Below are 14,551 nucleotides of genomic sequence, written 5' to 3'. Positions count from 1 at the left end.
TCGGCCAGAAATTTAGGGTTTGCTGTTTTCCAATATGGGTATATACACTTGCTAGGTCACACGTTAGTAAGCTCTTCAAGACTATGAGCTCACCAACCAGTTGGGAGCAGCTGAAAGAGCCTCTCCAGTCTACAGTCTACCATCGGATCGTAATCGTGACCCACTGAGCAAATTCGGCGAGAAACTCTATGAATATATATGGGTTAAATATATATATATATGTGGTGTGGTGGTATATAAATAGATATAATATGTGGGTTAAATTGTATGAAATTCGTCGTCCAATGCGACAAGTTTGAATTAAACTGACGCGAGATGAAATCTTAAGACTTTCAATAATGTCTATCGTATGCCTATGAAAATTGTAAATGACTGTACCTTTCTCGTGTAGAATCACCTTCGTACCCTCGGCGTACCGGTTGGCTACTTTCTCGTCGCTGTCATCATAATAATCATAGTTCACGATGGGCCTGTAAGTCCTCACTGGGGCTCTGGATATCTTCTCGTACAGCTCAGTGGTGGTCCTGGGTCGGACCGGAGTGGACGGTTTGACCGTGGTGGAAGTGGTGGGCCGGGCTGTCGTAGTTATTCTACGTTGGATCTTCTTTCTGAACACTTTTCTTGGTTTCGGCGTCGTTACAGGCGTTAGGTACTGGTATTCTTCTGTGGTAATATTAGAATGATTAAAAGACAGATCTGTGACCTCGTTTTTGACATTTTCATGCCTTCAATATAAATCAAGACAAGAGACGGAAGGATGCAATTGAAAACAAAAGTTTTTTATTAAGACACTTACCATCATAAGTCTTAGTAACAGGTGACTCCAGAAGATAATCCCTCGTAAAGAACGAAGGCTCTCGACTGGCCGGAGAGTAAGTCACCGTCGAATAACCATAATTCTCTGTGCCGTACTTCTCGCTGGACCCTGGTCTTCTACTGGAAGACCTCGGAGACACTCCAGTGTACCCTGCATTTACAACACTAGGAGACGAAATCCTCTGCCTCGAAGTGAAGCCAGTTGGGATCGGACTAGCGAAAGTCGAAACTTTGGGCGAAGTGAAATCGGTTGGGTCCTCAAAAATACCACGAGTCGTTTCGAGGTACTCATTCGTTATGGCCGGGTATGGCGTGCTTGAGTATCTACCTGAGCCTCTGCCCACGACAGTGACAACACCGGGAGGAGTCTCGCTTGAATCAGTGGTGGTGGTGGGCCGATATCTGGCACGGCCCGTTTTGGGTGTTTCGAATTCCGTCGTAGATTCGCGAGAGTTCTCCGTCGTCAACGTAGAGTATCCGAACGTTGAGGCTCTGGCTGGGACATACTTGGGCCTCTGCGTTTCAAAGCTCGTGGTTAAGCTCGGCTCGAAATCAGTTGTGGTATAACCGGTCGTGTAGCGCGACGTGAATCCTTCGGGCACGTTAAAACGGATGTTAGTGGACGGTGTCCTGGTCTCTTCGTTGGCTCTGGCTAAAGTCCCCGTTGTCTTGGGCTCGTAAACCGAAGTTAGTTCACTGGAATCCGAAGTAGTTGATAGAGTCGAATAACCAGCGAACGTGTTTATTGACGGATTCGTGACTTGGAAGTCGGTTGTTCTTGTTGTTTCATATTGTGTAATTCTGGTGTCTGGATTTGTCGTTTGTGTAAAATCTACATTAGATACTGTGTCTCTAAGTGTGGGCGTGCTAGGATACTCCTCGTAAGGTGTCTTGTCCGTGAACTGGTTGAACTGAGGGCTGGTGTATTTGAATGATTGCGTTGTTCTTGTGGTCTTAGCTTCGTCGTCATAGTTCTGTGAGACCGGCAGTGGCGCGCTGAAGAGCTGGTGAGCGGCTATTGCTAATGCCGTTTCTGCGTTGAAGTCTGTGAATAGGTAAATATGATTTACAAATTGAAAAAATCAACAAACTTCTATCGAGAACGTTAAAAAACTGGCACTACACACACTGTGCGTAACGTGAAATCCACTTATAGTTCACATTTTCAAAGTGAGCAGTGAGTTTGTTTGCAATTTGGGAATTTTTTACGCAAAAAGCGCTTAACGCCAGAGGACGTTGATAAAATATTAGGAACTAGCTTTTGCCCGCGACTTCGTCCGCGTGGAATAGTTCACAAATAATGCTTTATTTTAGAAAAAATTTGGTTAGCATAAAAAACGTTATAGTGAGCCAACCTTAACATATGGACATATGCTGTCGCGGCCTTTTTTTTGAATCTTTTAAAGGGGAACAATTCTGTCATACATTATTTTAGCGAAACTTTAACCGTTTCTGCAGCGCACGCAGCTGAAGCTCTCAAAAGGAAAAAAAACAACGATTTTGAAACATTCTTTATTGGTGCTCCGCTTGTATTGGTCTTAGCGTGATGTTATAATATAGCCTATTCCTCGATAAATGCGCTATTGAACACTGAAATAATTTTTCAAATCGGACCAGTAGTTCCTGAGATTAGCGCGTTCAAACAAACAAACTCTTCAGCTTTTTTTTTTAATTCGTAATTAGAGCCATACCCTTATTAGGTTAAGTCGGCTCTCTTCAGCTTTATAATATTAAAAATATAGTATAGATTAAGCTCTAGTAATTTGTTTCCTATAGTACCTTCAACAGCAGTCGTTTTGAATTCAGTGGTGGTTTCCAGGTCCCTGCTCTTCAACTTGAGTAGGTCGTCCAATTGATTCTGTTTGAAACTTGAACTGTATTTCTTGCTCTGTCTCTTGTTCTCCTCTTCGTTTGTCGCTGACGGATTCTGGTCTCCCGGCGACTCCTTCAAAGTCACTAAAGGACGACGTACTTTGTTATTCTTTCTTGTTCCACGTTGTTCTTGATTTGGTTCTTCAATAGCATCTAAGAATAATAAAAAACTCTTATTAAATCCTTTTTCATCAGATTTTTCCTACCTAAGCTGATAGATAGCCTTGAGAGGATATGTAAGCGTAGCCCTAATGTGTAGGTGAGCTCTCGTGACTCAAGCTTGGAGGCGTTGCTAACACTAGCCCTAGCAGTGCTTCGCAGAATCTATCACCGGATCGGAAACGCGACCCACTGAGAAGATACGGCGAGAAACTCAGTGGGCTGTGTCTGTGGGTTAGTTTACTTGCTGAACCCTTCGTCGCAAGCGACGGGTTCGATGCGAACGATGACCGGTGCTTGAGGTACTTAAAAACACCGTTAGTGGATCGGGGGAATACAAAACGACTGTTTTAGGATTAATGTAGTATTTATATTGAAGACGTTACATTTGTTTCACTTTGTAAAACTGACTCATTCATTCATTCATATCATATCAATGAGTCCGTCATTCGAGGACTTCATCCCTCTTTATGACGATTGAAAATATTGGTTGTCTGTAAAGTCGGTTTACGGACGATAGATTTACGTGATAGCGTCATTAGCAGAACTATTCGAACTGCTAGGTCTGACGAAATGCGAGATGAGAGATAAATGTGTCACAAGCCATCGCTTGGGCCGATCGTGCCTCTCTATCGCTTATTCCGCGTCTCGCTTGCACGCTAAGGCCCAGACGGAACGTGACACTTTTTCGTGCGTGCAGCCGGTGTTCATCGATTTTTAAGACGTTATCACGTCACTTGTGTATCTACAGTAAAGTTACTGTTGACAGCGGAGATACCGTGTTAATAAACTTACTCTGATTTCTGTATTGTAATGCGTGAGGTATTTTTATAATAAGGACCAAAAAATCATCTCTTTTCCAGTTCCAGTTAATAAAACCTAAAGAGAAACCAACCTGTATCCCCTATATCCTGTAATGGTTCAACATCCAAGATATCTTCAATGGTTGTTGCTTGGCTTGTGGTAGGCGAGGCGGTAGTCGGTTGGGCAGTGGTAATTGGGTTAGGGGTGGTGGTGGTAGGCGTGGTGGTGATCCTGGTAGTCGCTGTCGGTCTCCGCCGGTTGGCTATGCGCAGCGGACGGCGGGTAGTCGTTGACGTGGTCACACTGGTCGTCGATAGAGTGGTAGCTGTTGACAATGATAAGATAGGTTTTCCTTTTAAATGAATGATCAGTTACGTAGCATAATCTAATCATTGTTTTAATTTAGAAGTGTAGCTACATGAGCGCCTAGTAATAAATCGTGATGCCGTCATTTATCTTGAGACATGAGGTCAAATTCACAATTGTAGTACAGCTGTTCAACTTTAGAAGCCAGGCGAATGGCTCCGCAACAGTGATAAGCAGGGTGTAGACACCTCGTCGTGGCCTAACGGATAAGACGTCCGGTGCATACGTGTTGAACGATGCACCGGTGTTCGAATCTCAGGCGGGTACCATTTTTTCTAATGAAATATGTACTCAACAAATGTTCACGATTGACTTCCACGGTGAAGGAATAACATCGTGTTATAGAAATCAAACCCGCAAAATTATAATTTGTGTAATCACTGATGGTAGGACCTCTTGTGAGTCCGCACACAGGTACCACCACCCTGCCTATTTCTGCCGTGAAGCAGTAATGCGTTTCGGTTTGAAGGGTGGGGCAGCCGCTGTAACTGTACTGAGACCTTAGAACTAATATCTCAAGGTGGGTGGCGCATTTACGTTGTAGATGTCTATGGGCTCCATTAAAAGCCGCCGCCCATCTTAAGAAAGAAAGCCGACTCTGACAAAATTTAAATGAGAATATCATTACAATGTAGGTAGTCAAAGCCATGAATCACCAAATATGAATCATTTAAGACCACACAAAAACTACTTACTGAGACCTTAATACTAATTTAGATTAGACCACACGATCAAAATCCATTTGCCTAGAAAAAGTTTTGAGATGACGGACATAAAAAAATACAGTCTAATTGTAGTCCCCTTTGTTGAAGCCGGTTTAAAACCTCATTTTAATTCAGTGCATCTCTCGCAAGATAATTGAATTAAAAATTCATCCACGGACTAAGATAATCTCAGCAATGAACTAAGATTGTTAGATTCGCCGTCGGAGCGTGACACGACCGGAACACGAAGCCGCAAAACGTTTACAAAACAATGAATCATTTCGGTAAATAAGCACAGATTATATTTATCTTCATTGTTTTAAATGCATATCGAGCTATTGTTTTTAGGTTGGTAATACAGAATTTTAATGGGACTTCCCACAACTAAGGTGTCTTGTTGTTATCACCGCAAATTCTCCTATTTCTGCCGTGAAGCAGTAATGCGTTTCGGTTTGTAGGGTGGGGCAGCCGTTGTAACTATATTTGAGACCTTAGAACTTATATCTCAAGGTGGGTGGGTCATTTACGTTGTAGATGTCTATGGGTTCCAGTAACCACTTAACACCACGTGACGTGAGCTCGTCCACCCATATAAGCAATAACAAAAAAAAACGTTTTTCTACTTTAGACCTTGTAAATACGTTCCTTAAAAAAAAAGAAATTTCATAACAATTTGAGAACTACTGAATGTTACATTGATTAATGTTATTAACATATATTATATAGGCAGGTATACCAGAAACACCTATATAGCATGTCACTCTAAAATCAATCTTATGGTGTAACAATGTTGATATTAATTTACGAAATCCATTGCGCCGCGCCGTGTCCAATAAAGCAATTGGATCGAATTAATCACAACAAATATTATCGTAATATATGGGAGACTTGCGTAAGCATGTATACCGTAGACGTCAAATACTTGTTCGACTTTTGTTTGTTTGTTTTTTTTCTCTGTTAACTCTTGGAACGCGAAATGTCTCAATCAGAGCGTGGGACGCCAAATGTCTCTGAGTTTTGCCAATAGAAAATTTACTTTCCCACGTAAGCGTATTATTTGTGTATTTCGCAATGATTCCTTTCAAACATCCTATAGGGGTTTTTCTTTTATACGAATTATTTGATTCGAAGATTCAAAGATCAAGCGGTTAGCTGTTTGTGCCGTAAATACAGTAATGAAATCGTAAATTCGTAAAAGTAATAGTCTCGGTGATAAAAAGAATACGATTGTTTTTTTTTTTTTTCATCTTTTGTATTACAGCTAAAGCTCCATAGTCGCACTTATTTCATTCGCGTTTTCATTATTCGCGGATTAAGAAAATGCGACCCAATTCCTATATTCGCGGCTAAAGACTTATTTATTTGCGGATCTAATCGGTACATCGGTCATATACATTGATAAAAATGATTCCAATATGTACGTATCCAACCGCGTAACCTTTGTAAACGCGTCGCCAAATGCACTTAATATATCAGTAAAATAGACCTTATTACAATTAACCTATTTGTATGTTTTTATTTTGTCACCTACGAACGTATCCCCTATAATTCAATTAAATAAATTACAATTACATATTCAAGGTATACGCGGAATATTTACGGAACATATACCCCTCTAATAAAGTGCTTCACTGGAACTTAATTATTGGTTAGACATGATATCGAAGTCTTAGCTGTTTAGGTGGTTAGGGTTTTTTTTTTGGGCGGTCGGTTCGGTTGTGTTCGGTTCGATTTCTCTGCTCCCGTAAATAAATTAATTAAAAATAAACTAACACTTCATAATATCATTAAAACATATCAAAGTAGTGTTAAAGGTGTATAAATAAGTAAACTATATTATAAATAGTGCTTTAAAACGTTATTTAATTGATTGTTAACGTTATAATATTGCTTGGTGAGTGTGTAATATTTTGTAATTTGAGGGTAATCTGACCGGCAACTTCGTAAATTTTCTTTACATATTTTATTGTAATTTATTTTAAAATGATGACTCGCAGCATCAAATCTCGTCAGGTTGATGAACAGCTTCGTATTGCTTTAGAACAATTAAAAAATACTCGCGAAAAATATGATATACTTTTACAAGAAAGTGAACAAAATGAAGAGGAGATGCTGTCAGTCATCTCTAAGAATACTGACCTTAAAAAACAATTGTCTCACCTCTTCATTGAACACAGTGAAGCTCTTGAGACCAACCAGAAGTTGCAGGATACGATTAACACCTTTTCTCAATGCAGTGATGAATTTTGTGATTCATTGAAAATCACCGCTGAGTTGAGACATAAATTGGCTGAGGCTGATGATTGTATTTCTGACTTGCGGTCAGAGCTATGTAAACTTAAGGAACAGCAGCCTCAGAGCTTATATTCGGAACTGGTTAAGAGCGAACCCTCTTTGGTTGCTGTAGATACTGCCTTTGGGCACTGAAGCGCCTGAATAAGGTGCTCGCGGTGGAGGCGGCCACAGTGGCCGCGTGGGCGCCGATGCCCGCGCGTCTAGTGGACGTGGAGTCGGAGGCCGATTGGTTCCGGGGTACGATGCGTCGCGTCTGCGATGCTGCGATGCCCCGGGTCAGCGGCCGCGCTCCACGTGGCGGTGCGTATTGGTGGACGCCCGAGATCGCACTCCTCAGAGAGGAGTGCGTGCGGGCACGCCGCCGAAGCGCCCGCCACCGCCGTCGCCGTCTTCGCGGTATGGATTTCGCGGAGGTGGCGGCCCGCTTACATGCCGACTGCCGTGAAAAGCAGGAGGTTCTGCGGCGGGCCATCGGCGAGGCCAAGTCTCAGAGCATGAAGACGCTCCTGGAGACGCTCGATCAGGATCCCTGGGGGCGCCCGTACCAGACGGTACGCAAGAAATTGCGACCGTGGGCGCTCCCGGTGACGGAGCGTCTCCAGCCTCAGCAGCTGCGGGATATTGTCTCCGGGCTATTCCCGCGGATGGAGAGGGACTTTGAGCCCCCCTTCATGGGCGTGCCGCCACGCCTTGACGTGAGCGGTGATGCCCCTGCTGAGGTGGTTCCTCCGAGCATATCGGAGCAGGAGATTCGTGCGGCCGTGTCGAGGATGCGGAGGAAAGACGCGGCCCCCGGCCCTGACGGTGTTCACGGTCGGGTTTGGGATTTGGCCTTCGGTGCCCTTGGGGACCGGCTCGTGCGGCTCTTTGAAGCCTGCCTCGAGTCGGGGCGGTTTCCAAAGCAGTGGAAGACGGGCAGACTTGTTCTGCTAAGGAAGGAGGGACGCCCTGCGGACTCACCTGCGGGGTATCGTCCCATCGTGTTGCTGGATGAAGCGGGAAAACTGCTCGAGCGGGTGGTGGCCGCCCGCATCGTCCAGCACCTGACGGGAGTGGGTCCTGATCTGTCAGCGGAGCAGTTCGGATTCAGGGAGGGCCGCTCGACCATCGACGCGGTGATGCGCGTGCGCGCCCTCTCTGATGAGGCTGTCGGCCGGGGTGGGGTTGCACTGGCGGTGTCCCTGGACATCGCCAATGCGTTCAACACCCTGCCCTGGTCGGTAATCGCGGGGGCGCTGCAGTATCATGGCGTCCCTGCGTATCTCCGTCGGCTGATCGGGTCCTACCTCGAGGATAGGTCGGTCGTGTGCACCGGGCACGGTGGGACGGTGCTCCGCTTCCCCGTTGAGCGCGGTGTTCCACAGGGGTCGGTCCTTGGCCCTCTCTTGTGGAACATCAGCTATGATTGGGTCCTGCGGAGCGCCCTTAGCGCTCCTCTCCCGGGTCTAAGCATAGTTTGCTACGCGGACGACACTTTGGTCGTGGCCCGGGGGAAGGATTTGCGCGAGTCTGCTCGTCTTTCCTGCGCGGGGGTGGCCTTCGTCATCGGCAGGATCCGACGGTTGGGTCTGGAGGTGGCGCTTGATAAATCCCAGGCCCTGTTGTTTCACGGGGCCCGGAGAGCGCCGCCTCAGGGGGCCCACCTCGTGATCGGAGGCGTTCGCGTCGAGATCGAGGCAACCGGGTTGCGGTACCTCGGTCTCGTACTGGACGGTCGTTGGAGCTTCCGCGCTCACTTTGAAAGATTAGGTCCCCGACTGATGGCGGCTGCCGGCTCGCTGAGTCGGCTGTTGCCGAACGTCGGGGGGCCTGACGTGGTAGTGCGCCGCCTCTACACGGGGGTGGTGCGGTCGATGGCACTGTACGGGGCTCCCGTGTGGTGCCACGCCCTGACCCGTGACAACGTTGCGGCGTTGCGACGTCCGCAGCGCGCGATTGCGGTCAGGGCGGTTCGTGGATACCGCACCGTCTCGTTTGAGGCGGCGTGCGTGCTAGCTGGGACGCCTCCCTGGGACCTAGAAGCGGAGGCGCTCGCTGCGGATTACGCGTGGCGATGCGATCTCCGCTCCAGGGGGGAGCCGCGTCCCGGCGCGGCGGAAGTTCGAGCGCGGAAACTTCAATCTCGGCGTGCCGTGCTCGAGGCGTGGTCTCGCCGCCTGGCGGACCCCGCCTACGGGCGACGGACTGTCGAGGCGATCCGCCCGGTCCTCTCGGACTGGGTGAATCGCGACCGAGGACGTCTCACCTTCCGAGCGACGCAGGTGCTCACGGGACACGGCTGTTTCGGTCGCTACCTGCACCTCGTCGCCCGGAGGGAGCCGACGCCGAAGTGCCACCACTGCAGTGGCTGCAACGAGGACACGGCGGAGCACACGCTCGCGTACTGCACCGCTTTCGCGGAGCAGCGCCGCGTCCTCGTTGCAAAAATAGGACCGGACTTGTCGCTTCCGACCGTCGTGGCTACGATGCTCGGCAGCGACGAGTCCTGGCAGGCGATGCTCGACTTCTGCGAGTCCACCATCTCGCAGAAGGAGGCGGCGGAACGGGAGAGGGAGAGCTCTTCTTCCCTCTCGGCGCCGTGCCGCCGCCGTCGAGCCGGGGTTCGGAGGAGGGCGTTTGTCCAGCTCCAGCCCCTATGAGGAGGCAGTCTCCTCCCGGTGATGGTCACGGGGCGACCTAAGGGGGTTGAGGCTGCGCCGCACGCTACCGTCACTCTAGCGCGCTGGCACCAGGAGGACGGGACGGCGCGTCGGCGGCTGCGGACTGCGATGCGGTCCGCATTTTCGTCGTCGCTGTCGTCGCCGAACATACTGTTGAAGAGCAACCCGGTCGGCGGTGTATCGCGTTCCGACCCGGCAGGCTGGTTCTGGCCCAGCGGGGTATCCCGGAACACCAGCGGCACCGCCCGGGCGGCCTGGTAGGGCCGCCGTACCGCGGAGACCGACGTCGTTGGTCATCGACTATCGCCTCGACGACCCGTCGGTCGGGCGTCCTCGGGGTGGCGCCGCGTGTCTGGTTGTAGTGTTGACCGCGGGAACCCCCCTACTCTGAATGGGTTCTGACCCCGGACGGAGATCGGACGTCGGGTGTAAGAGTGCAGGGGAGTCGTTTAGTGGGTGGGCCCTAAAATCCTTGGGCCCGCGATCTGCTCTCAACACCTGCAGGTCGTTGAGTCTCACATACCCCGCGCGCCCCCTAGGCGCGGGGACCTCGTAGGAGGTTCGGCCCCCGGCCCGAAAAAAAAAAAAAAAAAAAAAAGATACTGCCTTGAATTTTGACATAACTACTATTGATCTGACTGGTAGTGATGCAGAGACCTCAGAGCGCTCCCAGTTAGTTTTAAGTAAAAATAAAGTAAGGAAATATGTTAAAATTAATAAATTAATATATAAGACTCAACGTAAATTGAGAAATTACAAGTCTCAGGATTACATCAAGCTCATTTGCAAGCAAAGAACTTCACTTTCACACCAGGTTGCTGTATTGACTGAACAGAGTCAACAAATTCATCACAAACACTTGGAAGAAATAGAATGTTTATCTACACAAATAAACAATTTAAAGTCAAGTTTAGAGAACATTACATTAAACTATGAACTAGCACAGAGGGACATTAGTGAGCATGTGTTGGCAATGGACAATTTAATTGATACTTGTAATTATAATCAACAGCGTTTTGACTCTTTGACAATGCAGTACGCTGAATGTAAATGCTCTGCATCGGGTTGTCAGGAGCTACCACATGTTGAAATTCAAAAACATAATGTGTCTACTCTTTCAGTGCTAGAGTCTCAAAGCAATGATATTATGAAGGCAGCACCTATCTGTATACCTACTACTGCATCTTCACAAGATTCTAGAGAAGACAAAATTAAAATTAAAATTTTTAGTGATGAGCTGGGGAAACAGATGGGTGTGGCATTACATGACCTTTGTTTTGGACAACATGTGATTAATTACTGTATGCCAGGTGCTAATCCAGCACAAATATTTGATAAGATTTTAAATACCACACATTGTCTAAACACTGTCATAATAATTATGTTAGGGAGGAGAGAAAATGTTAACCAAAAACAAATTTTGCATTATGTTGAACAAGTTAATATGTTAAATATTAAAAAAAATATTATGTTCACTTTTCCTTACTTGCAAGACTTACCGACAGAAAACAAAATTAGATTTAATATTAATAATGCAATTTATAATGCTTTTGATAATAATAACTGCACCTTGACATCCAAAAAATATGCATTTAAATTAATAGACATAAATAATATAATAAATTTTAGAAATTTAAGGACATCAAAAAATGACTTATTTAAATTAAGTAATAAAAATTTTAGACAAGTAGCAACATCGCTACAGTATTTTATACACAATTTCCTAGCTATAAATTTAGCTAAAAAAATACCTGCTTCTATTGAGCAGGAAAAAAATATGACATGTTTTAAGACTTTGGAATCTGCTTCCAATTTAAATTAATTAATAAGACAAAGGAGTCACACTCTTGCAATTACAAATCAATTAATACAACTAGATTATACCCATCAAAAGACGTTAACGTTTCAATTATTAACATATTCAATTTGGTGCATCAAAATTTACAAGGAATGATGGGTAAAGAGCTAGAAATTGAAATGTTTTTAAATATGCATAATATTAATGTATTCTGTGTTACTGAGCACTGGTTTAGAAATTATGAATTATTGTTTAATTTTGATGATCACCAGTTGTCAAGTTCCTTCTGCAGAGAGAACGCTATTCGCGGTGGCTCACTGATTTTCGTTAGTAAATGTTTGAAATGTAAGGAACGAAAGGATGTAGTGGCCCTCTCTGTTGAGAGAATTATTGAAATTTCCTGTGTTGAGCTTGAGCACCTCATTGTTGTCTGCGTCTACAGACCTCCTGATGCGTTATATGATTCTTTTGAAAATATTTTGGAAAATGTATTGCTGAAGCTTTCTGTTTCTAATAAACAAATTTTTGTATGTGGTGATTTTAATATTAATCTTTTAGAAAACACAAATACCACTATTAGATTCAGAACACTGTTAAAGTCATATAACCTCCCAAACTTATTTTTAGAGCCTACTAGGACAACGACCACATCGGCAACATGTTTAGATAACATATTTACAAATGTAACACCGATTAACAACAAAATTATTAATCAGTTAACATCAGATCATAGTGGACAATTTGTGTCTTTTGAATCTAATATCAATTCTATAGATAAAAATACTCTTGTGATTGTTCCTATTAATAAAAAACGAATTGAGAAGTTTAGAAATAATATTAAGCAAGAACATTCAGAAATTATTTATAACCATAACCCAAATTTGTCATACCAGAATATGTTTGAGAAAATTAATTTGGTCTTTGCTGATGTATTTATTCCTAAAACTGTAACATTAAAAAACAAAACAGTGTTCAGCGAGTGGGCCACCACCGGAGTGTACAAAAGTAGAAAAAAGTTATATGATCTGTACTCTGAAAAAGCCTATAATAATGATGAAACATTTCATCAATATGTCAGGAACTATTCAAAACTATTTAGAAAAGTTTGTTTAGCGGCAAAATCTTTACATTTAAGTGATTTAATAAAAAATGCCCCTGACAAGATAAAGATGACTTGGAACATCATTGGTAGAGAAAGTGGAAAAGTCAGAAATAGCCACCAAGAATTCTCATTAAAAATAGATGATAAATTGCTAACTAGTCATGAAGATGTGGCTAATGCTTTTGAAAAGTTTTTCTCTGACATTCCAGTTTCAACTACCACTTCTCTAAATTCATCCCCCACAGCAGCTGAAATATTATTGCATAAACATGTCAACAAATGTAATGAAATTTTTAAATTTAGGAAAATTAATTCAAACAATATTATAAAAAGTTTTAATAGCCTTAATGTAAAAAATACAGCTGACTTGTGGGGAATATCAGTAAAGGTTTTGAAGTCTGTAATAGACATTATTGCTCCTCATCTTGCTAGTATTTTTAATGATTGTATTAGGTGTGGTGTATTTCCTGACTTAATGAAACATAGTAAAGTGATTCCTCTTTTTAAATCTGGTAGTACTGATGACCCCTCTAACTATAGACCTATTTCAGTACTCCCTACGTTGAGTAAAATCTTTGAAAAAATAATTTTGACACAACTTTTAGAACATTTTAATTCAAATAACCTGCTTCATAATAAACAATTCGGGTTTACCAGGGGTCGCTCTACAACTGATGCAGGTGCTTATCTAGTCAAAAATATTTTTAAATCTTGGGAGGAATCACATGATTGTCTTGGAATTTTCTGTGACTTATCCAAAGCATTTGACTGTGTTGAACATGAAACATTGGTGAGGAAACTACATCACTATGGTATTAGGGATGGTGCATTGGAACTTATTACTTCCTATTTATCAGGACGGATACAAACAGTAGATGTGAAAGGTAATAGATCTTCAGGTACCTTGTTGAAAATGGGTGTACCTCAGGGTTCCATTTTGGGTCCTTTTTTATTTCTAATATATATAAACGATTTACCTAGTTTTATTGAGTCCCGACACGAGGTCGTATTATTCGCAGATGATACATCTTTATTATTTAAAATTAAACGACAATTACAAGTCTATGACGAAGTGAATGATGCGATTTTCGTGTGTGGTTCATTGGTTCCGTATCAATAACCTATTATTGAATAGTAAGAAAACTAAATGTATTAAATTTACTTTAAAATGTATTAAACCATCTTTAAATGTGAGACAAGTGGATAGTGATGTAATTGTTTCTGAGGAATCATTGGAGCTTGTTGAGTCAACCGTATTTCTTGGTATAACAGTGGACTCCAAACTGCAATGGGGACCTCATATTCATAAATTGGCGAGTAAGCTCAGCTCTGCAGCATACGCAGTAAAAAAAATTAGAATGTTAACAAACGCGGACACGGCTCGTTTAGTTTACTTTAGTTACTTCCACAGTGTCATGTCCTATGGCATTTTGCTATGGGGCAATGCGGCCGATGTAGAAACGATATTTATTCTGCAGAAAAGAGCTATACGCGCTATTTATAACATGCACTCAAGGGAATCCCTGAGGGAGAAATTTAAAGAAATTAAAGTTCTCACTATGCCATCCCAGTACATTTTTGAAAATTTGATGTATGTTCGTAAACATATTGAGGAGTTTCCTAAAAAGTCGGACATACATAATAGAAATACTAGGAACAAACACAAGCTTGTTGTGCCGATGAGTAGGTTACATAAGATAAGAAATTCATTCGGGTGTTTGTCTGTGCGCCTGTACAACAAAATCCCACAAGATGTTCAGAACCTACATATACATAGGTTTAAGAAAACTGTTAAAGAACATCTGTGCAATAAAGCTTACTATAAAGTCAATGATTATCTAGAAGATTGCACAAAGTGGGAATGAGTTGCTCGCTCCGGGCATTTCAATATTGTAGTAATTGTTACGTTATAATACTCATTGTAAAAAACTCATATTTAAAAAAAAATGTAATATTAAAAAATTAATAAATAATA

General features: G+C 43.5%; 1 protein-coding gene across 1 annotated transcript in view; it reads right to left on the bottom strand.

Annotated features, from left to right (window-relative positions):
- The window catches only part of LOC101743162 (mucin-2), a 150,391-nt gene that overhangs the window by 3,057 nt on the left and 132,783 nt on the right, over positions 1–14,551 (bottom strand). The window contains exons 21-24 of the mRNA XM_038012299.2: positions 3,743–3,976; positions 2,596–2,841; positions 797–1,861; positions 379–663 (exon numbers count right to left, since the gene is read on the bottom strand). Of these exons, the coding sequence (XP_037868227.1) occupies positions 379–663; positions 797–1,861; positions 2,596–2,841; positions 3,743–3,976 (1,830 nt within the window). The remainder of the gene's footprint in view (positions 1–378; positions 664–796; positions 1,862–2,595; positions 2,842–3,742; positions 3,977–14,551) is intronic.

This window comes from Bombyx mori, chromosome 8, assembly GCF_030269925.1.
Source record: "Bombyx mori chromosome 8, ASM3026992v2".
NCBI classification, from domain to species: domain Eukaryota; kingdom Metazoa; phylum Arthropoda; class Insecta; order Lepidoptera; family Bombycidae; genus Bombyx; species Bombyx mori.
This window is presented reverse-complemented; position numbering and strand designations above follow the sequence as displayed.